Genomic DNA, 24,626 nt, shown 5'->3' on the forward strand with positions numbered 1-24,626 from the left:
CTTATGTGCAAACAGAAGCTTTCATTTCACTTGCACAAATATGTAGGCGTATGATAGATGGGCCATATAGTAAGTGCATGTTTCACTGTACAAAAAACTGCAAACCTGGTTTTCATAGGGGCTGCACTGTTTTATATGCACACTAGCAATGCATGTGAGTTTGGATTGCTCCATCTCCTAGCCAGCAATTGGGACTGTCAGTTTTACGTTTGTAAAAGTCATTCTAAAAGATGGATAGCTAAATGGATAGTTTTTTTATTGACTGACAATTGTAGATTCCTGTGCAGTTTAAGAAATAAAAAGAGAGAAGCCATACTGCTTCACCTAGTTTCCCCCAGTGGTGACGTCTCACTCAACTACAGTCCGGATCGCAACCAGATATGAACATTGATTAAAATCCTCCCACCTTATTTAGATTGCCCCGTTTTATATGCACTTGTTTGTATGCATGTGTGTGTGTGCGTGTATTTCAGTTCAGTTCAGTCGCTCAGTCGTGTCTGACTCTCTGCAACCCCATGAACTGCAGCACGCCAGGCCTCCCTGTCCATCACCAACTCCCGGAGTTCACTCAAACCCATGTCCATTGAGTCGGTGATGCCATCCAACCATCTCATCCTCTGTCATCCCCTTCTCCTCCTGCCTTTAATCTTTCCCAGCATCAGGGTCCTTTCCAATGACTTCCCATCAGGTAGCCAAAGGATTGGAGTTTCAGCTTCAACATCAGTCCTTCCAATGAACACCCAGGACTGATCTCCTTTAGGATGGACTGGTTGGATCTCCTTGCAGTCCAAGGGACTCTCAAGAGTCTTCTCCAACACCACAGTTCAACAGCATCAATTCTGTGCTCAGCTTTCTTTATAGTCCAACTCTCATGTCTGTACATGACCACTGGAAAAACCATAGCCTTGACTAGACAGACCTTTGTTGGCAAAGTAATGTCTCTGCTTTTTAATATGCTGTCTAGGTTGGTCATAACTTTCCCTCCAAGGAGTAAGCATCTTAATTTCATGGCTGCAATCACCATCTGCAGTGATTTTGGAGCCCAGAAAAATAAAGTCAGCCACTGTTTCCACTGTTTCCCCATCTATTTGCCATGAAGTGATGGGACCGGATGCCATGATCTTAGTTTTCTGAATGTTGAGCTTTAAGCCAACTTTTTCAGTCTCCTCTTTCACTTTCATCAAGAGGCTCTTTAGTTCTTCTTCACTTTCTGCCATAAGGGTGGTGTCATCTATTGTTTATTTACTTGGCCAAATAGCGAGGCTTGTAGGATCTTAGTACCCTGAGCAGAGATCAAACCTGGGCCCCTAGTAGTGGAAGATCAGAGTTGTAACCACTGAACCACCAGGGAATTCCTTCATTCTATGCTGGTTTATCACATGTCGATTCCTTCGACTGCCACGGTCCAGATACAGAACATTCATCACAAGAGTGCTTCAATCCAACCTTTTATAGCCACACCCATCTTCTCCCTCCTGCCTCCCTAACCCGTACCTCCATTCATCTGTTCTCCAGCTGTATTACTTTGTCAGGTCAGGGGTGTTATACAGTAATTGGAATCATATGCTATGTAACTGCTTGAGATCGACTTTTTTCACTCAACATCATTCTCTTGAGATCCATCTGCTTGTTACAGGTGTTTATTCTTTTTGATTGCTGAGTAGCATTCCATGGGACGGATGTACCTCACATTATGGGACTTCCTCGAGGACCCAGTGGTTAGGAATGGGCCCTGAGCTTCCATTTCAGGGACTCCAGGTTCCATCCCTACTCGGGGAACTAAGATCCTGCAAGCTGAGAGGCGGCAGGGCCAAAAAAGAAATCACTCATGTTGGAGGATATTTGGGTTGATTCGTGACTTTGGCTACTCTGAATAAGGCCTCAGTGAAGATTCCTCTCCTGGTTTTTCTATGAACATGAGTTTTCATTTCTCCAGTATACATGCCAAAGAGTACAATTGCTAGGTCATATGGCCAGTGCCTGTTTAGTTTTTTTTGTTTTTAAGTTAAGAAACTGCCATATTATTTTCCAGAATGGCTGCACTATTTTACATTCCCAGTAGCAATGTATGTGATCCAGTTTTTTTCTGCATCCTAACTGCCATCACTATTTTTTGTTTTAGCCATTCTGATTGGTGTGTAGCAGGATCTCACTGTGGTTTTAGGTTGCATCTCTCTACTGGCTAATGATGGTGACCATCTTTTCATGCGCTTATTTGCCATCTGTACATCCTCTTCAGCAAAATATCTGTTCCTGGCTGCTGCCCGTGTCCTAATTGGATTTTTTTAACTGAGTTTTGAGACTTCTCTGAATATTCTAGATATACATCGAGATGTTCCAGAGAGTCCTCTGTTGGATATCTTCTCCCAGCCTGTAGCTCCTCTTTTCATTCTCCTCAGATGGTCTTTTATAAAGTTTTAAATTGGGATGAGTCCTGACTTGTCACATTTTCTTTTATGGAGTGTGCTTGTGGTATCAAGTCAAAGGTGGGTTTTGAACTCAGGCCATCTGGATGTGGAGTCCCTCCTCTTTAACCACAACATTCCAGAGACAGTTGAGCCCTTTTTATTTAAATATTTATTTATTTTATTGGCTGTGTTGGGTCTTAGTTGAGGCATGGGGGACCTTCAGCTTCAGCATGAGGAATCCTTAGCTGCAGCAAGTGGGATCTTAGTTCTCTGATCAGAGATTGAACCCTGATCCTCTGCATGGGGAGCGAGGAGTCTCAGCCGCCGGCCCATCAGGGAAGTCCCAAGTTGAGCCCCTTTTTGGATCTTTCCCTCCTTAGGTCTATTCCCTTCCTCCAATGTTTATGGCGCACCTTCTATGTGCCAGGCACTGTGTGAGGATAGAGCAGCGGATAAGAGAAACCTGTCCTCATGGGGCTTGCTTCCCTGGTGGCTCAGATGGTAAAGAATCCACTTGCAATGCCAGAGACTGGGGTTCAATTCCTGGGTCAGGAAGATCCCTTAGAGAAGGGCAGCCCACTCCATTGTTCTTGCTTGGAGACTCCCAAGCTTGGAGACTCCCAAGACAGAGGAGCCTGGCGGGCTACAGTCCATGAGGTCACAAAGAGTTGGACATGACTGAGTGACTAACACTTTCACTTTCATGGGGCTTAGAAGCTAATGGGGAGGCCAGACGAGTCAAATCACTCTGTAAACACATCATTACACTCTGATAGGATTGCCAGGAGAGGTGCAGAGGGCAAGGAAGTGGGCAGGGAGGCCTCCTTGAGGAAGTGACATATGAATCCAGGCCTGAAGGATAAGAGGGGATGAGTAGAGGAGAAGAAAGATATTCCAAGTTTTCAAAACAGAATATGCAAAAGTCCTGAGGCAGGAGGATATGGTCCTGCCTAGAAGAGAACAAAAGTCTGTATTGTAAAGTTTGATTGGGGTCTTCCCTGGTGGTCCAATGGTTAAGAATCTGCCTTCCAATGTAGGGGACACAGGTTCAATCTCTGCTTAGGGAACTAAGAACCCCATGCTGCAGGGCAACTGAGCCCACACCCCACAGTTAGAAGCCTGTGTGCCACAACTAAGACCCAACACAGCAAAAAAAAGAAAAGTCTGTCAGGAGGACTGCACAGGGCCACGGAAGGGCAGTATCTGGATTAGAAGTGACAGACAAGGGACGGAGGTTCAGAGGAGGTAAGTGACTCCTCCAAGGACACACAGGTTGAGAGGTGCAGGGCCCTGGGGTTTGTTAATAGAGAGATAACCCATCTCTGGTTTGGAACTTCCCTGGCTTGGAGGTGGGGAGAGAGTCCCTACACAAACACTAGTCCTCAGAAAGCTGGAACTGTAGCTTTAGCTCTGTGGCCGGTGGATCCACCCCAGCCAAGGCTTCAGCATTCCTCTCTGTTAAATGGGGGCATTGCTCCCACCTCCTTTTGGGGTTTTTGGCTTTGCTCCCTCCTTTTGGGGTTTATCCCCTGCCACACTGCTGAGGTAGGACTCCCCCCTGTCTCTGTCCCTATGTCCTAGGGGACGGGGTGGGGCTGCTGAGCAACAGAGGACACGACACAGCTTCTCAGCTGGCCTTGCTCTTGGCCACAAACCCACAGGCTCTGGAAATATCCACTCCCCCCACCCCTAGTCTCACGCTTGGTCAGCCTCCCCCTTCCTACTTCTCCATTCCAAGGCAGGGGGCCAGGGGAGGGGCACTTGGTGGAGTAGGACTGAGGAAGAAGGAAGCCGCGGTGTGGCCTGACAGACGGACACCTTGTCTTCTGGCCGTGGGAGGAGGGGACTTGGTGGCCTGCTTCCTCGGCAGCCAGCCCACAGTGGGGGTTTGAAAATCCAGCCCACTCCGCCCAGTGCTGCCTCCTGTCCCACGTGGCTCCCTGCCCAGAATCGTGCCGGGCGCTCACAAACGGGACTTTGTGTTCCTGAGACAAAGAACGTGCTCCGCACCCCCAACCTGGCCCGCGGCTGGTCCGCTTTGCCTCAGTCTTGGCCTCAGAGGAGATGGGGCCACTTCCCAGCAGGGAAAACTGAGGTCTAGAGATGCACAGGTCTGCAGAGCCAGAGGAGGAATCTGCCTCCCGCTCGGAGGTTGGGGGTGCAGCAGAGAGGTGGGGACTCATAAGGTGAAGGCACTGTGGGGAGAAAGGAAGTAAATAATAATATGACCAATATCACAGGAGAGAGGCCAGGTTCCAGCCCTCCAGGGGAACCAAGTTCTACTTAATCCAGAGAGTGTGTTTTGAGTTTTTCTTATGTGCCAAGTGGTGTGGGAGGTACCGCATGAATCAGACATTGTCCCTGACATTTAGGAGATAAGACGAACATGTAAATCACCACAAAACAAGAGAACAGGAGACCAAGGTCACAGAGAAGGGCCGACTGGCAGGGAGTGGGGAGGGGGGCTGGTCGTCGCTGCCTCCCGTGCTACTGGCCAGGCTCCCCGGGGGGCTGCCAGCATAGCGACAACACACACAGCGGGGCATCGGGCTTTCGGAGATCAGAGGACGTGGGAAGTATTTTCTGATTATAATTTCTGATTAAAAAGAAGCACATGTCATTATGTCAAAGAAAGCCCTCCAGTTCCATGCATGCTTTATCGGCTACATGACACTTCGTGCTTTCCACTGAAGGTCTGTTCCTGGCTGCCTCTTACTTATCATCCTCGTAGGGGCCCAAGAGAACAGGGCTGGGCTGTCTGTACCTCACTGCATTTCCACTGCCTAGTATAGAGGAGGTGCCCTCTACACATTTGTTAAGTAAGAAAAGAATTATATACATATATATATAAAATATGTGAACATCTTATATATATGAAAAGAATTTTATGCATATAAAATACTTCATGGGGACTTCCCTGGTGGTCCAGTGGTTAAGACTCCATGCTCCCAACACAGGGTGCATGGGTTTGATCCCTGATTGGGGAACTAAGATCCTACATGCCATGTGCTGCTGCCAAAAATAAAAAGATAAAATACTTTATGGCATCAGTATCATGCTTATGCTTATATATGGTTGCATATACTGTGTGTTCCCCATGACTTGGTTTTTTGTTTGCTTGTTTTTGGCCATGCTACATAGCTCGTGGGATCTCAGATCCCAGACCAGGGATTGAACGTGGGCCCTCAGCAGAGAAAGCATGGTGTCCTAACTTCTGGACTGGCAGGGAATTCTCTATGACTTGTTTTTTTTTTGAAGTACTTTTCCTGTCATTTAAGTCTTCAAGAGCATTCTTTTAAACAGCTGTATAGTGTTCCATGACATTGCTCTTACATTGTCTGTACTTTATTTCACCCCACCGCTCCTAATATTTTTTTAATAGAATCTGTAAGACTTAAGCCAGGAAGTAGATCGTAAAAGGAATGTAAAGACTTTCCTGGTGGAAAGACGGGGCAAAGACAGTGGAGTGGGGGGGAGTGTGAGTAAAATCTTACAAGTGTTGAATTCAGGAGCAGTTTTTAGAGAGCCATGCAGACAGCCTGGGCCCAGGAGTGTGTTGTTAAACTGACTTTCAAATTAAAAAAAAAAAATCAGTGTTTATTTGCTGATTTCCATGGCACAAATTCTCCTACCATGGTTGATTTAAATTCCAGATATGGCATCGTTGAACACAGGGTTGGAAAGGCATGGGCGTGGCCAGCTCTGAGGAGCCAGCAGAAGCAGCCTCCAGCACCCCCTGCCCAAGTTGAAGCCTGATCCCTATTCTAAGATGAGGAACCCTCTCTTACTCTGTGTCTGTGAGCCTCCCTGGGCCTCAGGTTCAGCATGCAAGGGTGCAAGGGTGGGACTCAGCCAGTCCTGGGCAGTGGGGCCCACCGGGGGTGCAGGAGCCCAACCTTCGGATCTCACTATCAGATTTCTCAGCTGGGATGCAAACCCTCAGATTCCCCCAGCTCAGCAACCCGGAGCTGAATCCACACTTCAGTGGATTGTGTAGATTGTGTGACCACAGTCCACTGAAGGGTGGCCATTCCATCCATCCCTGAAATTCAGGGCTGGGCCTGGCACTCCGCCCTAGCCATGTCTTTAGGACCCAGCCTCAGAGCTCAGTCACCCAGTGGGGCTCAATGTCAGGCACAGTGGTGGGATCGGGAGTTTCCATAATGGTCATGATACTTATGAGTACCTACTGTATGCCAGGCTGAGCTGAATGTTTGATGTTTAATCATCCTATCCTCACACCCAGCCTATGAGGTGGGCTCTAGTATTAGTCCCAATTTCCAGGTGAGAAAACTGAGGCAGTGAAAGGGTAACTCACTTGCTCAAGAGGATCCAGCTCATAAGTGTAGATGCCAGGATTCAGCCCCAGGTTGGCTGAATGTTAAAACCTCTGCTCTTAAACACTAAGCTCAGGGGACTTCCCTGGAAGCCCAGTGGTTAAGAATCTGCCTTCCAATGCAGGGGACCAGGGTCCCATCCCTGGTCCAGGAACTAAGACCTTACCTGCCACAGGGCTATTAAGCTAAAGGTCCATAACTGCTGAGTCCATGTACTCTGGAGCCTACAGGCTGAAACAAAAGATCCCGCGTGGGGCAACTAAGACCCAACATACCAAAAATAAACAAATATTAGAAAATATCCTCTTGCTTGGCATTATGAAGCATCTGCTGTGTGCATCCCATGGGCGCTAGACTATGTAGGGAGTTGGCAAGAATGATCATTGGTTTGTCTTGAAAATGGTCAGGGGAAGGGGAAGTGGCTAATCTTTTCCTGAGCACCTGCTGTGTACCAGGAATGATACCAAGTGCCTTACACAGCCAACTTGATTAACTGTACAGCAATCTCACGAGAAAGGTGAGACCCTTCCCACATGACAGCCCAGGCCTGGGCACTCAGGAGCCTGGCCTCTTCTCTTAAGTGGACTCTAGCAGGTCACTCTCCTTCTCTGGGCCTCCGTTCCCTCTCTGGTTCCTTGACAGGAGCTGTCCTAGGAGACTTCAAACCCTCTGCCAGTTTCAGATCAAATTTCTCAGAACAACAGGAAGTGGCTAGTCCATTTGGAAAGTATGGGGATTGTGGCTACAGCTCCAGGCAAGTGGCAGGGTCAGATGCCGGATACTGGACAGGTGACAGAGTTACCTCCCCAGAGGCCTGGCTGGCACAGTCCACAGCCTTTGTAGGCACCCCCCACCCTGGGATCCTGGAGATGAGGGGGATTTGAGAATGTGAGTCCCTGTTCAGTTCTGGAAGATGGGTTGAGATGGCTGGTGGTGGGTTGGCTGGCATCTCAGGTGGCCCCTAGGGCCACCTTATGTTCCATCAAGAGTCCCTGGGGGCCAGATACCCTGAGATCTTTTATTCAGAAGAAAAAGTTTCCTCTGTAAGCTCCCACCTAGGTGAGGAAGGTGGGGAGAGGCAGGACACCTGTCTTGAAGTAGCAGTCATATGAAAAGTACCATTTTCCCCTAGTGGGGATCTGGGGTGACTGATAAAAATTACAGGAGGGCTTTAACTACTCCCTTACGGATACTACTGCTCTGAATTCAACCCTGCATCACCCCTCAGACCCCGCCGAAGGGTGCTGCAGTACTTTTAAGCTTTTGGGTCCGCTCTACTGGGCCCATTCCACAGATAGGATAACTGAGGCTCAGTCTTTGGAAGTTGGAGGACTCACCAAACAGTGGCCAGCCAGGGAGAGAATTCCAGGGATGTGAATTCCTCACCAGCCTGGCTGGGGTGCTGGGTGGGAAGAAAGGGAGGGAGATAGGGAAGCAGGTCATGGACTGCTCCTGCGGCTGGGCAGGGCCCTCCCAGAATTGCCGGTCTGGGTGTTGCTTCCAGAACAACATAAATAGAGCCTACCCATTGGTGCCCAGTCCTGGGTTGAACTGATCAGAGTGAGTCAGGCTCACAGCCAGCCCGTCTGAGAACTCTTAGGCAGCTAAACAACAAACTCATGGGGAGAGACAGGGTGCATATTTTTCTGTTCTAGGACAGGCCCTTCCAGTTACATTATCTCATTTAATGAGATGTACAAAAAATGTACAAACCTGGAGCTGTGGGAGCAGAGAAAAAGGAAAGAAAACCTCTGCCTGGCATGAGAGGCCATCCTGGAAGACTTCCTAGAGGAGGTGATATTTGAGCTCTGCCTTGAAGGACAATAATAGCAAACACTTTCTGAAAAGCTTCTTATGTGCCTGTTGGTGATCTGACACCTGTTCCTGCTTCCTTTCTACTTGCTTTATCTCATCTAATTCTCTCAAAACCCTGTGAAGGAGATACTATAATAACATAGGAACAGATGAGAAAGCCAAACCAAGGTACAGAGAAGTTAAGTGACTAGCCCAAGACCACACAGTTACCGAGTGGCAGAGTCAGCATTCAAATTCAGAAAGGCAAATCAGTTACTGACTGTAAGATCTTCCAAATGCTATTTAATCCCTCTGAACCTCAGTTTGTGTATCCGTACAATGGGGGTACCGGTACAACAGTAAGTAGCACATAGAATGATGGTGAGGAGGAAGATGAGATAATGCGTGTAAAACGCTTAGAACAGTGCCTGGCACACAGTAAGTGTTCAAACACTTGGGGAAGGTTTTTTATCGTCGCTGTGGTGGTTGTTATCTTCAAGCCCTCCCCTCCCCCTCCGGCCGCAGCTTCCTCCCCCGCAATGCCAGCCCGTGACGTGGAATCTGCCGCACGCACAGTCTGGATTTAATTGGGAACTAAAAGAGATGGAAGGGGATGTTCGAGGCCCCTCCCTCTCTGGACTCGAAAGGACCCCCAGGGAGGGTGTGACTTTCTCTAGCGACGCCTCCCGGCGATCTCGGATACTGCTCCGGGACGGCGCGAGGAGCCCGGACCGAGGAGGCGGTGCGGGGATGGCAGGCAGGGGAGAGCCGGAGAGGTGTGATCGCGTTGGAAACAGGGCAGGCAGGGGACACACTATGTCTTCTGTGCCCAGTGCCAACTCAGCAGGAGCCTGCCGCCACGCCCATCATGGCCGTGGGCCGCTCCCCACCTGGCAGTCCCAACCTCCGCGAGCCCGGGGCTCCGCGGCGGGTGCGCTCTGGCACGCTTGGCTGGGGTGCCGGCAGAGGGCGCGCGAGGGGGGCCCGGGAACGGGCGGGAGGGGGACCCCGCGGGAGGCGGGATTGCTGGGAGGGCCGTGGCCCACCCCCGCTACCGCCCGCCCCGCCTGCCCACCAAGAGCGCCAGACTAGAAGGCAAGGGCTGGCAGTGTGTCCCCCGCGCGCTCTGCCAGCTCGGCGCCCCGGCTCCTACCTGTAGAGTCCGGGGAGGGAGGCGCCCCCTCCCCGGTCACTATCCTCTCTCCTCCTTCGGAAACCTCCCGTCCAGCTACCCGCGCGTTTCGGGCAGGTGGCCCGGGGACTCCGAGAGAGGGTGCCAGGCTCGCTGCGGGTGACATGTAGACGCCCGCCCTGCCGCGGTCCAGCCTCGGAACCCGGGCGCCCTCCTGGTCGGAAAGTTTGGGGCTGGGCGCCATGGCCAAGAGCAGCTCCCTGAACGTCCGCGTCGTGGAGGGCCGGGCGCTGCCCGCCAAGGATGTGTGAGTACCCCCGGGGCCAGTCGGGGATGAGGGGCGTGCCGGGCATGGATGGGGAGGGGGTCGCCCATTCGGCGTGCCAGGGCAGGTCGTGAAATGAGAGAGGGGTGCTGATCGGAGTCCTGGGAGCTGATCCACCGTCGCGGGGCGAGAGGCCCCCTGCCCATCGTTGTTCTGGTGGAGGGGGCACTCAGATTTAGCAGATGCCCCGCCCAGTCGCCAGGAAGGGGTGTCTTTGTTCCTGGGATATACCGAAGGGGGTCTTCCAGGGCCTCAGCTCTGGGGCTTATAGGATCAGATTCTGTCAGAGCTGGGGAGGTCATTTAGGGGTGGAGGGTTCCCTTCCTTAGTCCAGGCAGGTGTTGGAGGTGGGGTTTCTCCAGGCCTGGGTGGGCATCGGTTCAGAGGACTCTGGGAGGGGCCCCAAAGGGCCTGGGATCCAGGCGACCCCAGCATTCCTTTGCCAGCATCTGGTGTTTAGGTTTGCAGAGTGTCACCAGGTGGCCCACTGGCCAGGCCTGGGGGAAACGGCTCCTCTGGACCCAGAGCCCCTAGCGCCTCAGCCAGCAGCGCCCAGCCCCGTGGGGGGCCTTCCCTGATGCTAAGCTGCTTGGAGAGCCAACTTCCCCCTGCAGCCCCTCCCCAGCCAGGTGATGGGGTCCCCGCAGTACCAGTCCTTGATTATGCTTCCCTCCGGGCTGAGTCAGCAGTTGCTGAATCAGCAGAATGGAGGGAGGGGGTCCCCCTCCTGCTTCGACTTGGAGCCCAGAAGGGGCTCTGAGGGTGTGGGTACCTGGAGCAGGTGTGGGATCCTTGACAGGACATTGACTGTATGACCTTGAACCTGATCCTCTCCAGGTCTGGATTTCCCATCTGGGCAAGGGGAACCCTGGACAGGGAGTCTGAAAGCCTCGTGTAGTTGTGAGGGTAGAGAACCACTTAGGATTTACCCTGGGGCCAGGGGGAGCAGGAATGTGGATTCTGCTGAGCCTTTGCACAGGCTGGGGCTTAGCTCTGCCCTAACACCTCTGGCTGGGGGTTCTAGTGAGGAGGGTATCCTGCCTTTGACTTCATGAACCTTCCCCTTCCCCAGTCCAGGAGCTGTGTCAACAGGGAAGCTCCTTAGAACAGTTCTAGCTGCCCCCATCCTCATCAGTGACCCCCAAGGCAAGCTCCTGAGGAAAGCAGAGAGCTCGCTAGCTGTGCCAATGCAGTCTCGACAAGCCCCCTGTCTCCCCTCTTCTGAGATGCTCTTTCAGAGCCCCTGAGCATTAGCAATTCTGGGACTGTTGAGGCAATGAGGTCACTTGGCAGCTGCTGGGCGGTTGATATGGGAGACTTTTCAGAAACAGGTTTCCCTCTCTTGGTGCTCCAGCCCCTTCACCAGTCCTGGGTGAGGGCCATGAGGGAGGGGTGGGTGTTGTCCTTGGACCCAGACACAGCTCGCAGGGCTCCCTCTGCTTCTCCTGGGGAGGGAGTTGACTCATACTTGATCCCTGAGTCTCTTGGCTGCCTCTCTTCCCCCCACTTCCCGGGCCAAGGTGAGCTCTAGATGGGCCTCACCCCAGTACCAGGGTAGGGGGAAGTGACTAGGCCCCAGTGGGGATCCTGCCAGCCTGCCTCAGTTTCCCTAACTGGTGGTGCCCTTCTCAGAGGGGCTCACTCAGAGCTTGCTGAGATCTCCATGCCCATGGGGACTCTTAGAGGGGGTATGTCCTCTTTCCCCTCTCCTAAGGGAGAGGGCCCAGAATCTTCTTGAAGCCTTCCCGGGTTTGAGAGGGCTCCAACCTTGGCTTGAGAGGAGGCCTCAGCTGATAATTTGAGTTATTTCTGTCATTCATAATAGCAGCTATATGTGGTTGAGGGCTTCCTATGGGCCAGGTCCTGTGCTTAACACTTCTTTGAGTCCTGTTGGCATTACCATTTCATGAATGGGCAAACTCAGGCTCAGAAAGGCGTAGTCACCTGCCCAGGGTCACACAGCTGGGATTTGAATGCTGACTGCTTCCAGGCACCCACCTGCCAACGCAGGTGATATATGAAATGTGGGTTTGATCCCTGGGTTGGGGAGATTCCCCTGGAGAAGGAAATGGCAGCCCACTCCAATATTCTTGCCTAGAGAATCCCATGGACAGAGGAACCTGGAGAGGGCTCCAGTCCATAGAGTCACAAAGATTTGGAGATGACTGAAGCGACTTAGCATGCACACACCAGGCAACAGGCAGACGGGGCAGGGGCCTGCTTTCCCACACTGGAGGTGGGGCAGGGGCCGTGGCAGAGGCCGAGGGTCTGGAGAGATCCAGGGTCTGGAGGGGCAGCCCCTCCCGCCACCATAGCCCCTACCTGATAGGAGTCTGATAAGGCCTCTGTGCGTCAGAGTCCTGGAGCTGACGTGCTCGGCTCCCAGAGGGGCCCAGGGGTCAGGCCGGGTGAACAGGAGGGGCGTGGCTCCCAGCCCTTTTCTAGTGGATTCCAGCCTGTCTGTCCTACATCTGCTGTTGGGAAAATCGAGGGATGGGAGCCTGCCTAAAAGAGGCTCAAGGATAGAGGATGTGGAGAGAGACATGAGAAGGAGGGTGTGTCACCCAGCCATGGGCATCCAGAGGGGAAAACTGAGGCTCCCAGTGTTACTCAGCCCAGTGGGCTTGTAATAGATCCAGATGGGTAAACTGAGGCCTGGGGCATTATGCCAAAGGGAGGCCAGAGAGGAACGTGGAGGCACAGGTTGCCGACCAGACTGAGATGTTCAGGGATGGAGAGCAGATAGGGAAATGAAGGCACACTCGGCAGAGGGAGCTGAGGGAAAGCGACCAAAGAGGAAACTGAGGCCCATGGAGGGCTCAGCCAGCAGACGAGGTTGGAGCAGTTCCTGGTGCCATGTCCCTCTTTCCCAGAATCCCCGAGGCGTTTGTGGATCAGTGACAGGCTGAACGGAGGGAGGGTGGAAGAGAGAGGGCGGGAGCTGGAGTACTGGGGAAGGGGGCCATGTGGGGAAGGGATCTTGAGTCGGAGTGCAGGTGGCGTTGGTTGGGAACATGTATGCTGAGCCCCACAGACCCGAGTTCAAATCCTGACTCTGCCAGGCTGTGGAGGGAGGGGGATGGAGGCACAGCTCCTCCCCCAAGGATCTCAGCGTTCAGAAGTGGCAGGGAGCCGTGGAGACAGACACGGAGCAGAGAGAAACACGGGAGCCAGATGACTTCATGTGCTCAGAGGGATCGGAGGGCAGTGTTACAGTCCACTGTCGGAGGACTGTCCACTCTGAAGCAGTGACTTTGCGGCTGAGGTTTGAATGAAAAGATGGAGTCATTCAAGAACAGAGTAGGTGTCTTAGGATGGTGGAACAGCAAATGCAAAAGCCCTGAGGTTGGACTGAGCTTGGTGGAAGACAAGGGAAGCCTGTGTGATGGGATGAGGGCAGGGGTGGGGGAAATCACGAGGAACCCTGGTCAACAGCTTGGGATGGACAAGTAACTTTTATTACGAAGCAGGGATGGAACTGGCTTTGGTTGGCCAATGACTCTTTGCTACTCAAGGGGTTGCAGCCTATCTTGAGATGGACTAGTAGATCTTATAATGAAGAGGGGATGGAACCGGCTTTGGTTGGCTAATGGCTCATGGCTACTCGAGGGGTTGCAGCCCATCTTGGGATGGACTAGTAACCCTTATTATGAAGGAGGGATGGAACTGGCTTTGGTTGGCTAATGGCTCATGGCTACTCGAGGGGATGTAGCCCATGTCTCCTACTGGTTGAGTTTTGAGGTCTGGCCTCCCTGGTCTGTGCTTGCAGTGAGAGCATCCACTGAGGTCCATCCCCACTGAAGGCTGAGCTATGCAGCGTCCCCTCCCAAGGAAACTCCCAACGGAGGGTGCAGCACATACCCCGAGGATGGGGTTCAGCTGTCTGTGGGAAGAGCTTTGGGGTCAGCTGTGATGCATCACACCACGTGTTAGCTTCTTTAGCTCCTTCACCTGCCCTAAGAGGGGTGTGGAAATATTATACCCAACTTACAGAACAGAGAAACTGAGGCCCACAGAGGGGCGAGGACTTGCTGGGGTTCCACCGTGAGCAAGCTTGAGGCCAGGGATGACTCACCAGATAAAAACATGCTCTGGACCAGTGCTTTGGGCTTCCTGGGCCCAGGACTCCACCTGTTCTGGTTTCAGATCTCAGTGTTCTGTTTCTCTGGGTGGAAGCCCTGGGCCCATTCAAGGAGGTCAGGCATACAGCGGGTGGCTGCTGGGCAACCATGGCATGGTCTGATGGTCCCCAGAGGTCCTGCCTCTATTGAACTTGTTGTGTGACCCTGAGCAAATCCCCTCCCCTCTCTGGGCCTTAGTTGCCCCCATCTATAAAACAAAGATGGACTGGGATCCCCGCTCCCGTCTACCCTCTCAAGCCTGCTCCCCAAACCTTCTCCTTCTGCAGGTCTGGGAGCAGTGACCCCTACTGCATAGTGAAAGTGGACGACGAAGTGGTGGCCAGGTGAGGCGGGGAGCAGCCAGGCATGGGGTGAAGGAGACAGGGGAGTCCAGGTATAAGAATCCACGTTGAAAAGAGGACCTTGGGGGCAGACTTACCCTACGGATGGACTCGCTGGCCTGATGGCGGGTGTTTGTGCCCCGGCCATGGGGCTGGATGGTGGGGGCTGCTGGCTCCTCTGTCCCTCTAGTCCCACCAACTGGCCGCCACCTTCCCCCTTGTCCTGACGATGTCCCTGCCTGCATCCTGGGGCTGACTCAGCGGCTGCCAGCTTGTGCCTTCCCGGGGGCGGGAATCTCACGCTTGGCTGGGCTAGCTGGTTCTGGGCCTGCTGGGTGCTGCGGGCACTGGTGTGTGTGTGTGTGTGTGTGTGTGTGTGTGTGTGCGTGCCCAGCTGGACCTGCTTGTGAGTGTGTATGGTGTGTGGGGAAGTGTTGGAGGGCTGGTGTGAACGCCTGTGACCACCGGTGTGTGTCCCTGTGGGTGTGCAGACTCAGAGGCTCACGTTGTGTACCAGCGTGTGGGGTGTGTATGCGTGTGTGTACACGTGGGCTGCCGTGTACATGCATGTGTGCACCGATGCCTGCTTATTTGGGTACACAGGCGCTGCTGTGAACATGTGAGGATGTGAACATGTCTGGTTGCGTGAGCCAGTCTCGGGCTGGGCTGGGTTTGGTTGCCGCCCCCGCAGGCCGAGGGACAGCTCTCAGCCCCCGCAGGCCTGAGGGGTGTGGGTGGGCGGGCGGCTGAAGCCTCGGTTCCTATGGAGACCAGGGATTCAGGATCCTCCTGGCGCCAGTTCTGGTCCAGATGGGCTGGGGGCAGGGAGCCCATGTGGGGGAGGGTCAACCTGCAGCACCCCAGCCGATCTCTGGGTTTATCCCCATCACTCTGGGTTTACCCTGACCCCTTACCACACTCTGTGACACCACCCCCACGCCCACAGACTGATTTTCTGTGTGACCCCAGGCTGCTGTCTCCCCCTCTCTGAGTTCTGAGGTCCCTCCAAGTTCAGGGGCTTGGGAGCCTGGGGGGACTTCCAATTGGAAAGAGGGTGGGGTAGGGGGGATGAGAGTATTTGGAAAGAAGGGTCGGTCTGATGGAGCTGCCCTGGTCTGTCACGTTCACACTCTACTGGGGAAGAGTGTGGTGGAAGCGAAGTGGGGATTGAGTTCCCAGCCAGAGATTGAGGCCAGGTTGTGATGGTGAGAGCACCAGATGCTCATCTACTAGACCAGTGATCAGTGACAAGGGCCCTGGCCCTTGGGCTTTGCAGAAAAGAATTCCCAAAAAGATGGAAAGTAGTGAAGCAAGTCAAGTATTAAGAGGGCAAAGAGTACAGTATGTGTGGTGGATAGGCATAAGGGCAGACTCAGAGGGCGAGTCCCTGAGTTGCACTCTTGTGGTAGTTTGAATTACTTTTATGGGGCATTTCTTCCAGGTTTTCTTTGACCAATCACTTTGAGTTACCTGGTCCACAGTGTGTATTTCGTGTATCTCAGGATCCTTCCATGTGTGCATGCATCTCTTAGCCAGGATGGACTCTACTGAAGAGGCCTGTGGGTCGCCTGGCCTTAGTCAACATCGTTCCTCTTTGACCTCAAGGAGCCTTTCTGCGCATGTGTGGTCACAGAGGTCTCCTGACTTCCAGAATGAGAAGTATGTGGTCTGGGCAGGGCCCAGCCTCTCCCTTAATCGTCCTGCTATTGTCTTGGAGTTTTAGTCCATAGGGAAAGAATCTCCAATCGCTTTACTCTGAAGGGGGCCCATCTACCTCCTGCCTCAGAAGGAAGAAGGCAGAGGCAGGTGTGTCGGCCAGATTTTGCAGCTGTAAACTTGAGTGTGTGTTGACTGGGCAAAGTGAGTTCTCTTTTCGCTGTTGGATAAAGGGCAGTGCATCTGCAGAGGTGCTGGGATGAAGAGGTGTGTGTCTGTTTCTGGGTCTGTCTTGGTCCCCGATCCTTCTGGGGTTCCCTCTTGCTGAGAGTGCTCTGGCCCCTGCTGACTTCATGGTCCCCTGGCCCCTCACACTTTCCTGCCTCTCAGCCACCATCTTCTTGTTCCTCAAATTCACCATTCCTGCCTCAGTGCCTTGGCACGTGCTCTTCCAGCCATCTGGATTGTCTTCATCCTCTGCTTTGCCTGACTATCTCCTGCGGGAAGCCTTTCCTGACCCCTCCTGTCCTCAGCCCAGTGGGCACCGCTGGGCTCACCAATCACAGGACTTCTCTCATTGTGTCATAAGGGTTCAGGAGGGAGCCCCTTTCTGCTAGGGGAGCTCTGTGGGGGTGGGGACCTTGGCACCTCTTCCTCTGATTCCCCATAGCCCCCAAGATTTGGCACATAGTCAGGGTGAGTGTTTATGGAGTGAATGAATGAATGAATGGATGGATGAATGGAATTGTGTGTCTTGTCTGTTACTGAGGGTTTGTGTGATCTTCTCTGTGTATCTCTGCCGGGTATTACTCTGTGTATGTGAATGTGTGTCTGTGTGTCTGTGTGTGTCTCCATGTTCTGGGCATTTCTTTTGTTTGTGTTATCTGTATGAATGTTTTCTCTGTGTGGGTCTGCCTTGTCTGTATGTAGAAACACATAGTTGTATGTTTCTAGAAATTTTTGAAGAGGCATATGAGTATCTGTATATGTGTGCGTGTGTCTCTTTGTGTCTCTGGCTTCCTTGGTATATCTGTGAATGTTTGTTTCTGTGTGTGTGTGTGTGTCCAGGTCTCTGGGTATGTGTTATGGTTTGTGTGTGTATCTGTAGCTCTATATCAGGGTTCTTGGGTCTATGTGAGTGTGTATATGTAGCTGTATTTGTGTTTGAGTAGCTCTGGGTGTGTATGTGTCTGTGTGTGTGTGTCCCCAGGTATCTGCTGCCTGTGTGGCCCAAAGACCCCCCTGTGCCCCCTTTTGCAGGACAGCAACCATCTGGCGGAGCCTGAGCCCCTTCTGGGGGGAGGAGTACACCGTGCACTTGCCCCTGGATTTCCACCATCTGGCCTTCTACGTGCTGGACGAGGACACGGTGGGGTGTGTGTGCTGGGGACCCAAATCTGGGCATCTGAGGGAAGGCGGGACACCCCAAAGCACAGTACCTGTCCACCCAGCCATTGACATCTGCACCCACCTCTCCACGGGCGGGGCAAGGGTCCCTGACTTGGACCCTCACCTGCCTGCCTTTCTGCAGGCACGATGACATCATAGGCAAGATCTCGCTGAGCAGGGAGGCCATTACAGCGGACCCCCGAGGTGGGTGAGGGTTCCAGGCAGAGGGCAAGGGGGTGGCGCTTGCCAGGGCATAGCAAGCAGCACGGGGCAACATAGAGTCTTCGGAGGAATTTATTTTGGTTGTTGCTCCTGTTTTGAATTTTATTTTTTCAAAAATTTGTATTATTTAGTTTTTTGCATGTGCTGGGTCTTCGTTGCTGCATCGGCTTTTCTCTAGTTGAAGCGAGTGAGGGCTACTCTCTAGTTGCCATGCACAGGCTTCTTGTTGCAGTGGCTTCTCTTGTTGTGGAGCAGGGGCTGTAGGGCACAGGGGCTTCAGTAGTTGTGGCTCCTGGGCTCTGGGGCACAGGGTTAGTAGTTGTGGCGCATGGGCTTAGTTGCTCCATGGCAAGTGGGATCCTCCTGAATCGGGCACTGAACCTGTGTTTTCTGCATTGGCAGGCAGATTTTTTTTTACCACTGAGCCACCAGGGAAGTCCAGACTTGAATTTAATTCATTTATTGAGCAGTTAACTTTTTTATGTTCAATATTCAAGAGAGAGAGTTAGCAGTGAGACTGTCCCTCTTACCCCAGCTACTCCATTCTCAGCCCCGTGTTGTCAGTATCTCGTGTGTCCTTCTAGGGACATCCTAAACCTACGCAAGCAAGGGACTTCCCTGGTGGTCCAGTGGCTAACACTTCACACTCCCATGCAGGGCCCCTGGGTTTGATCCCTGGTCAGGGAGCTAGAGCCCACATGCCACAACTAAGAGTTTTTGTGCTGCAACTAAAGGTCCCGCATGCCGCAACTAAGATCCAGCACAGGCAGATAAATAAAATAAAATAAATATTTTTAAAAAACATATGCAGGCAAGTAGCAACAGTAACAGCAGCAAATGTTTATGTAGTGCTTACTGTGTACTGATCACTTTCTAAGTGCTTTACACGTATCAATTCACTTAATTATTCTAATAACCCTAAGAGGTGGGTACCCTTGTTATGCCCATTCTGCGTGCGCATGCTCAGTCGTGTCCAATTGTTTGCGACCCCATGGACTGTAGCCCATCAGGCGCCTCTATCCATGGGATTTCCCAGGCAAGAATTCTGGAGTGGGTTGCCATGCTCTCCTCCAGGGGGATCTTCCTGACCCAGGGATTAAACCCACGTCCCTTATGTCTCCTGCATAGGCAGGAGGGTTCTTTACCACCAGTGCCACCGGGGAAACCCTATGCCCATTCTATAGATGAACAAACTGAGGCACAGGGGGTTAAATAACTTGCCCAAGATCACAAAGTGACTAAGTGGGACAGCTGGGATTTGAAGCAAGTGGTCTAGTTGCAAAGTCTGTGCTCTTTCTACTATATGTGTTTTGTTCTCTGCTTATAGAAATAGGGCTTCCCTGGTAGCTCAGACGTTAAAGCGTTTGCGTACAATGTGGGAGACCTGGGTTCAATCCCTGGGACGGGAAGATCCCCCTGGAGAAGGGAATGGCAACCCACTCCAGTAATTGCCTGGAAAATCCCGTGGACAGAGAGGCCTGGTGGGCTATAGTCCATGGGGTCGCAAAGAGTCAGACACGACTGAGCTATTTCACTTTTTTATATTTTATAGTAATAGGACTCCATTAAACACACTGTTCTGTATCCTGTCTTTTCACTTCACTGTGTATCTTGGAGATCTTTCCATATTAATGTATCAAGAGCTTCTGCATTCTTTGCTCTTAGTATGACTTCATGGCACTCCGTTTTGTGGATGTACCATCATTTATTTTGCTAAGTGCCTTCTTGATGTGCATTTGGGTTATTGACAATGTTTTCCTAGTTCAAACAATGCTGCAATGAATAGCCTTGGACAGATGTGATTGCACACATGTATACAAGTTTATATTAATTAAAAAAAATTTTGGCTGTGCAGTGCTGTATGTTGGATCTTAGATCCCCAACCAAGGATCGAACCCATGCTCCCTGCATTGGAAGCAAGGAGTCTTAACCCCTGGATCTCCAGGGAAGTCCCAATATATGCCAGTTATATCAATCAGCATAATGAATTACTAGAGGTGGATTTGCTGGATCAAAGAGTATCCACATTAGCACGTTTGATAGTTATAGTCATTGTTAAGTTACTCTCCAGTTACTTAACAGTAAATGATTTAATCTACCCTTTAACCTAGTCAACAAATGCCATACCTTTGGATCTTGAATCCAATAGGTTAAAAAATTGGCTCATTGTGTGGGTTGTTTTGCATTTCTGTATAAGTAAGTTTGAAGACCTTTTTATATACTCAAGAGTCTCTTTATTTCCTTTTTTTGTGTGTCTATTGTCTATTCACATTGTATGTGTATTTTTCACCCACTGGGTTGTTTGCCTTTTCTTAGTTTTTTTGTGGGGGATCTTTTTACATGAGGAAAATAAACATTGTCACATTAGCTGCAAATTTTTTTTTCTCCTTTGTGGCTTATATTTTGACTTCGCTTATCATTTTTTCCAGTAGAAAATTTGCTTCTTTTTCTGTAATCAAAATTTGCGTGTGGGGGGGGCACTTGATTTTATGTAATACCTAGGAAGTCCTTCTCAGTCCTGAGATTAGGACAGATTGTTTTATGTGATTCTTTCTAGCAACAATTTGTTCCCATTTTTTTTTTTAACAGTCAAGTCTTTGATCTATTTGGAACTTACCCAGATACAAAGTATCCAATAGGGATTGAACTTTACTGCTTTGTTCTAGATGATTCTTAGTTGTCTTGACACCATTTGTTGAATAATATAATAATATATTTTTGCGTCAGTGAGCATTAGTTGACAGCACACTGTGTGCCAATCATTATAATCATCACTTCTATTTAGTGAAGGCTTATTATGTGCCAGCCACAACGCTAAGCACTTTACATTTAGTCTAGACAATACCAAGTGAAGTGAGGTGAGATGGAACTTCACTTTTCTAATTTGATTATTGCAACAGATACCTAATCAAGTTAGAAACAGCTTATGGCATCCTGGACTTGGGAATAACGAAAGAGATAGAGAGGTAAAGTAGAACTTACACTTCCGGCAGCATGGGGGACTAGATCCACAGAATGGCTCTCTGGCCACATACCAGTGAGATCCTGAATTAGATGCAATTCCTAACACATTGTTGGAAGGATGTGAAGAGCATTCAGTATTCCTCCCTTTGCTTGAAGGCTTGTGTGCTAAGTCTCTTCAGCCGTGACTCTTTGCGACCCCATGGACTGTAGCCTCTTCTGTCCATGGGATTCTCCAGGCAAGAACACTGGAGCGGGTTGCCATGCCCCCTTCTATTCCTCCCTCTACTCCCGGTGAATCATGAGCTAAAACCTAACATGGAGTGGTGAGCAAGAGCTAAGGGACTCAGGAAGGATTTCCCTGAAAGTTAACGTCAATATCAGATTCACAGTCAACAGACTAAATCTTAGGCCAGGGGGAAGGTGGCTATTACTGAACCTGAGAATTCCCCTTCAAAGGTCCTAAGCAACTGCCACTCCTCTCCAGGGATAGACATCCTCATGTTAAATTTCCCACAGAGCAGCTCAAAGATCATCACACACACAATGAAGTGAGCCACCAAGAACAAGGGTCAGCAGAAATGATGACCATCAGATTTAGACCTGTAAAGACTTTAGACTTTGTATTTATGATATATAAGAATTTTTAAAATTCAATAAATAAAATTTAATCACCTGGAAGGGCCAGAAATAACCATGACAAATTAAAGCAATACATTAAAAAAAAAATAGACTGATTTGGAAGATAACCAAATCAAATGCTTAGAGATAAAAGGTACAATTCTTGACCTTAAAAACCAAGTGGATGAGTGGCACATCATTCTTTAGAGCTGAAGTCAGAATTAGTGAACTGGGAGAGAGATCTAAAGAAATTATTTAAACCTCAGCTCAGAGAAATGAAAAGCATATAAGAGAAGTTCAAGACATGGAAAATAACTGAGAAAGTCTCTAACATCCATTTAATTGGATTCCTAGAAGCAAAATATAGAAAAAGCTGGGGAGAGGAAATGATTCTAAAAAATTGATGACCTGGAATTTTCCAGAACTCAAGGGCATGATTTCATAAGTAGAAGGAGCACAGCCTTTACTAAACAGGGTTTTTTTTTTTTTTTTTTTTTTTTTTTAATCCTTACCTAGATATACTGTGGGGAGACTGCAAAAAACATCAAAGACTTAGTCCTTAAACTTGGAAAAGATAGACCATTCATGCAAGATCAATTATTAGGCTGAAATGACTTCCCAGTAACTGCAACTGAAGCTGGAAGTCAGTGGCACAGTATCTTAAAAAAATTTTATTTATTTAGTTTTAATTAGAAAAAATTTTTTGGCCATGCCACCTGCTGTGTGGGATCTTAGTTCCCCGACCAGGGATTGAACCCATGGCCACCCACCCCCCCTGCGTTGGGAGTGCAGAATCTTAACCACTGGACTGCCAGGGAAGTCCCTGGAACAGTATCTTTAATGTGTTGAGAGAATGAGAGACAGAGAGAGAGAGAAAGAAGGAAAGGTTAAGATTGAGAAGATCAAGACTGACTTGATTGATTCAGGCTGAGAGCCTATAAGAAGGCTCAGAGATAGGAATGCCCAAGTGGTTTTTTTTTTTTTTTTTTTCCCTGAGGGGAGAGTAAATGATGGAGGGCTTTATATACTAGGATGAAGAGTGTGATAGTACATGGTTAGGAGCACTGGCCCTAGAACTATACTACCTGTGTTTGAATCCTAGCTCTGCGGTTTACTAGCTCCTTCCTTGCTATGCCTCTTTTTCCTCATCTGGAAGCGGGGATAACTACAGCACCTATTACAGAAGGCTAATGAGAGGTCCATGACTCAATATCTTTTTAATGTTAATTGAATTTTTAAAGAGAATGCAATGCCCAGACGGTGGTAGGTGCTTAATGAATGTTGGTGCCTGTGCTCTCCAGGAATCGACAGCTGGATCAACTTGAGCCGCGTGGACCCGGATGCAGAGGTGCAGGGTGAGATCTTCCTGGCCGTGCAGATGCTGGAGGACGTGCGGGGCCGTTGTCTTCGCTGTCACGTGCTCCAGGCTAGGTATGGTCATGATGGGGGTGAGGATGTGGTAGGGGGGTGGTCTGAGAATGAGCAGCAACCCACTGGACTCCTCCCAGCTGCCTTGAGACCACCTCACTCCTGAGATACTTCTGGGCTCAAAACTGACATCCTTTGTAAGGCAAACAGTCCAAGCTCACCAGGTTGCAAGTTTCTTGGGTTAAAGCATGAGCAAAATCTTTGTTGGGTCCCCAGTGACCAGCAACCAAAGGCCAGATACTCAGAATGATCAGGCAGATGGGTTTGGAGATGTATTAATCAAATCATAAGTGATAGACACCCAATTTATACTGGCTTAAGGAGATTGGCTCATATGAATGACATGCAACTTCAGGCATGGCTGGATCCAGGTGCTCCAACAGAGACATCAGGAATCTGTAGACATAGATTCCTTGGGTGTCTTTTGTATTAACTTTATTCTTAGACAGTTTCTTCCCAGGTAGGGGCAAAGCTGACCCTAACAGCTCCAGACTGGCATCCTACCAATTTGGCAGCTCCAATGGAAAAAACTATCTTCCACCATTTCCAACCAATATCCTGGGACTAACTCTTATTGACCCAGTTTGGAGTACCTGCCTATCATTGAACCAATTCCACTGACTCTGATTGGTCAGACCTGAGTTGCAAGCCCCTTCCTGGCAGAGAGGGAGGAATCAACCCACTCAAGTCATGTGGGCTGGGAGAAAGGGAGGGGCAGGTCCTGTCCCAAGGAAACATCAGAAAAAAGACGGATGCACTCCTGGGATACCCATCTTCCCTCTTGTCTATTTATCACTCCTCTCTCGTTCTCAGCTGCCCCGTCACTCTATTTCCTTGACTATTTCCATTCCTTTCGCCCTTCCATGTCTTATTTTGTTTTCTGCCCATGTTTTCCCCCACACCTTACTCCCCTTTATTCTTACTTTTAGGCCAGTCCTCACCCAAGTTGGACTAGGTCTCTATTTCTAGTTTGCTCTGTGACCTTAAAGCCCTTTCTTGCCCTCTCTGTGCCTCTCCCACCACTTCCAGATTTCTACCCCCAGCTGGAGCTCCCTGGAGATTGACTGGAGTAGCAGGCAGGCATAGGACAGGCAAAAGGACTTTTTCTGGGGTAGGGACTCCTCACTTACTCTGTGCCCATGGCCTCCTCCCCAGGTACAAAGCTATGCAGGATCCTTGCAAGGAGGAGAGGGACCGATTGCTGTCGCTTAGCAACTAGGCTGGCTCCTAGGAAACCAAAGAAGGCTTTGGATGCCAAGCAGGGTGGGAGAGAAACAGCAGGAGGAAACAAGCAGCCCCTGGGTGTGGTGGGGAGAGGGTCCCTGGATTTGGGAGACCTTGGGAAGGAGGGGTGGGAGAGGCTGAGACTTGGGTTGTCATGGCAACCAGAGGCAGAGGGTCCCTTCCTCATGCCTTTTCTTGGTCCTAGTGTGGGTAGGAGTGTTTGTTGAGTGAATGACCGAGCTGAGCACTCTCCACATGTCATCTCATCCCTTGGCCCTGTGAGGTCAGTCTGTTATTACTCTGATTTTCCAGATGAGGAAATTGAGGCTCAGGGAGGTGAAGTGACTTCTCCCAGTGACAGCCAGCCAGTGAATGGGAGAATCCAGGCTATGAACCCTGGCATCTGGCATCTGGTCTCCCATCCATGGGCTCCAGGGAAACAGAGGCTCCCTTTCCCTTCCTCATTGCACCTTCACCTGCTGCTTTGTGATGTTCAGCTTCACCTTTCTCTGCTTCAGTTTCCTTACCTAGAAAATGTGGGCATAGTAATGTGTCCTCGTAGGGTAGCATTAATCAAAAGGAAGACACCAGGTTTGGACGGGCCTGGTGAGGGATGCTCTTTGCTAAATCCCTACGATGTACTATTTTGTTGTCTTGGAAATCAGCA

At 50.5% G+C, this 24,626-nt stretch overlaps 1 protein-coding gene across 8 annotated transcripts in view; it reads left to right on the forward strand.

The window, feature by feature from the left end:
• The first annotated feature begins 8,924 nt into the window (after window positions 1-8,924).
• The window catches only part of RASAL1 (RAS protein activator like 1), a 32,834-nt gene continuing 17,132 nt past the window's right edge, over window positions 8,925-24,626 (forward strand). For 3 of the 8 annotated variants that reach the window (XM_061141847.1, XM_061141845.1, XM_061141842.1), the window contains exons 1-4: window positions 15,981-16,117; window positions 17,375-17,488; window positions 17,646-17,707; window positions 22,609-22,738. In XM_061141847.1, the coding sequence (XP_060997830.1) occupies window positions 15,996-16,117; window positions 17,375-17,488; window positions 17,646-17,707; window positions 22,609-22,738 (428 nt within the window). In that variant the 5' untranslated portion in view covers window positions 15,981-15,995. Of the gene's footprint in view, window positions 8,978-9,608; window positions 9,979-14,404; window positions 14,462-15,960; window positions 16,118-17,374; window positions 17,489-17,645; window positions 17,708-22,608; window positions 22,739-24,626 lie in introns of those variants that run through there. The other 5 variants (XM_061141841.1, XM_061141843.1, XM_061141840.1 and 2 more) reach the window with 5 other exon arrangements.

This window comes from Dama dama, chromosome 5 (assembly GCF_033118175.1).
Source record: "Dama dama isolate Ldn47 chromosome 5, ASM3311817v1, whole genome shotgun sequence".
NCBI lineage: Eukaryota > Metazoa > Chordata > Mammalia > Artiodactyla > Cervidae > Dama > Dama dama.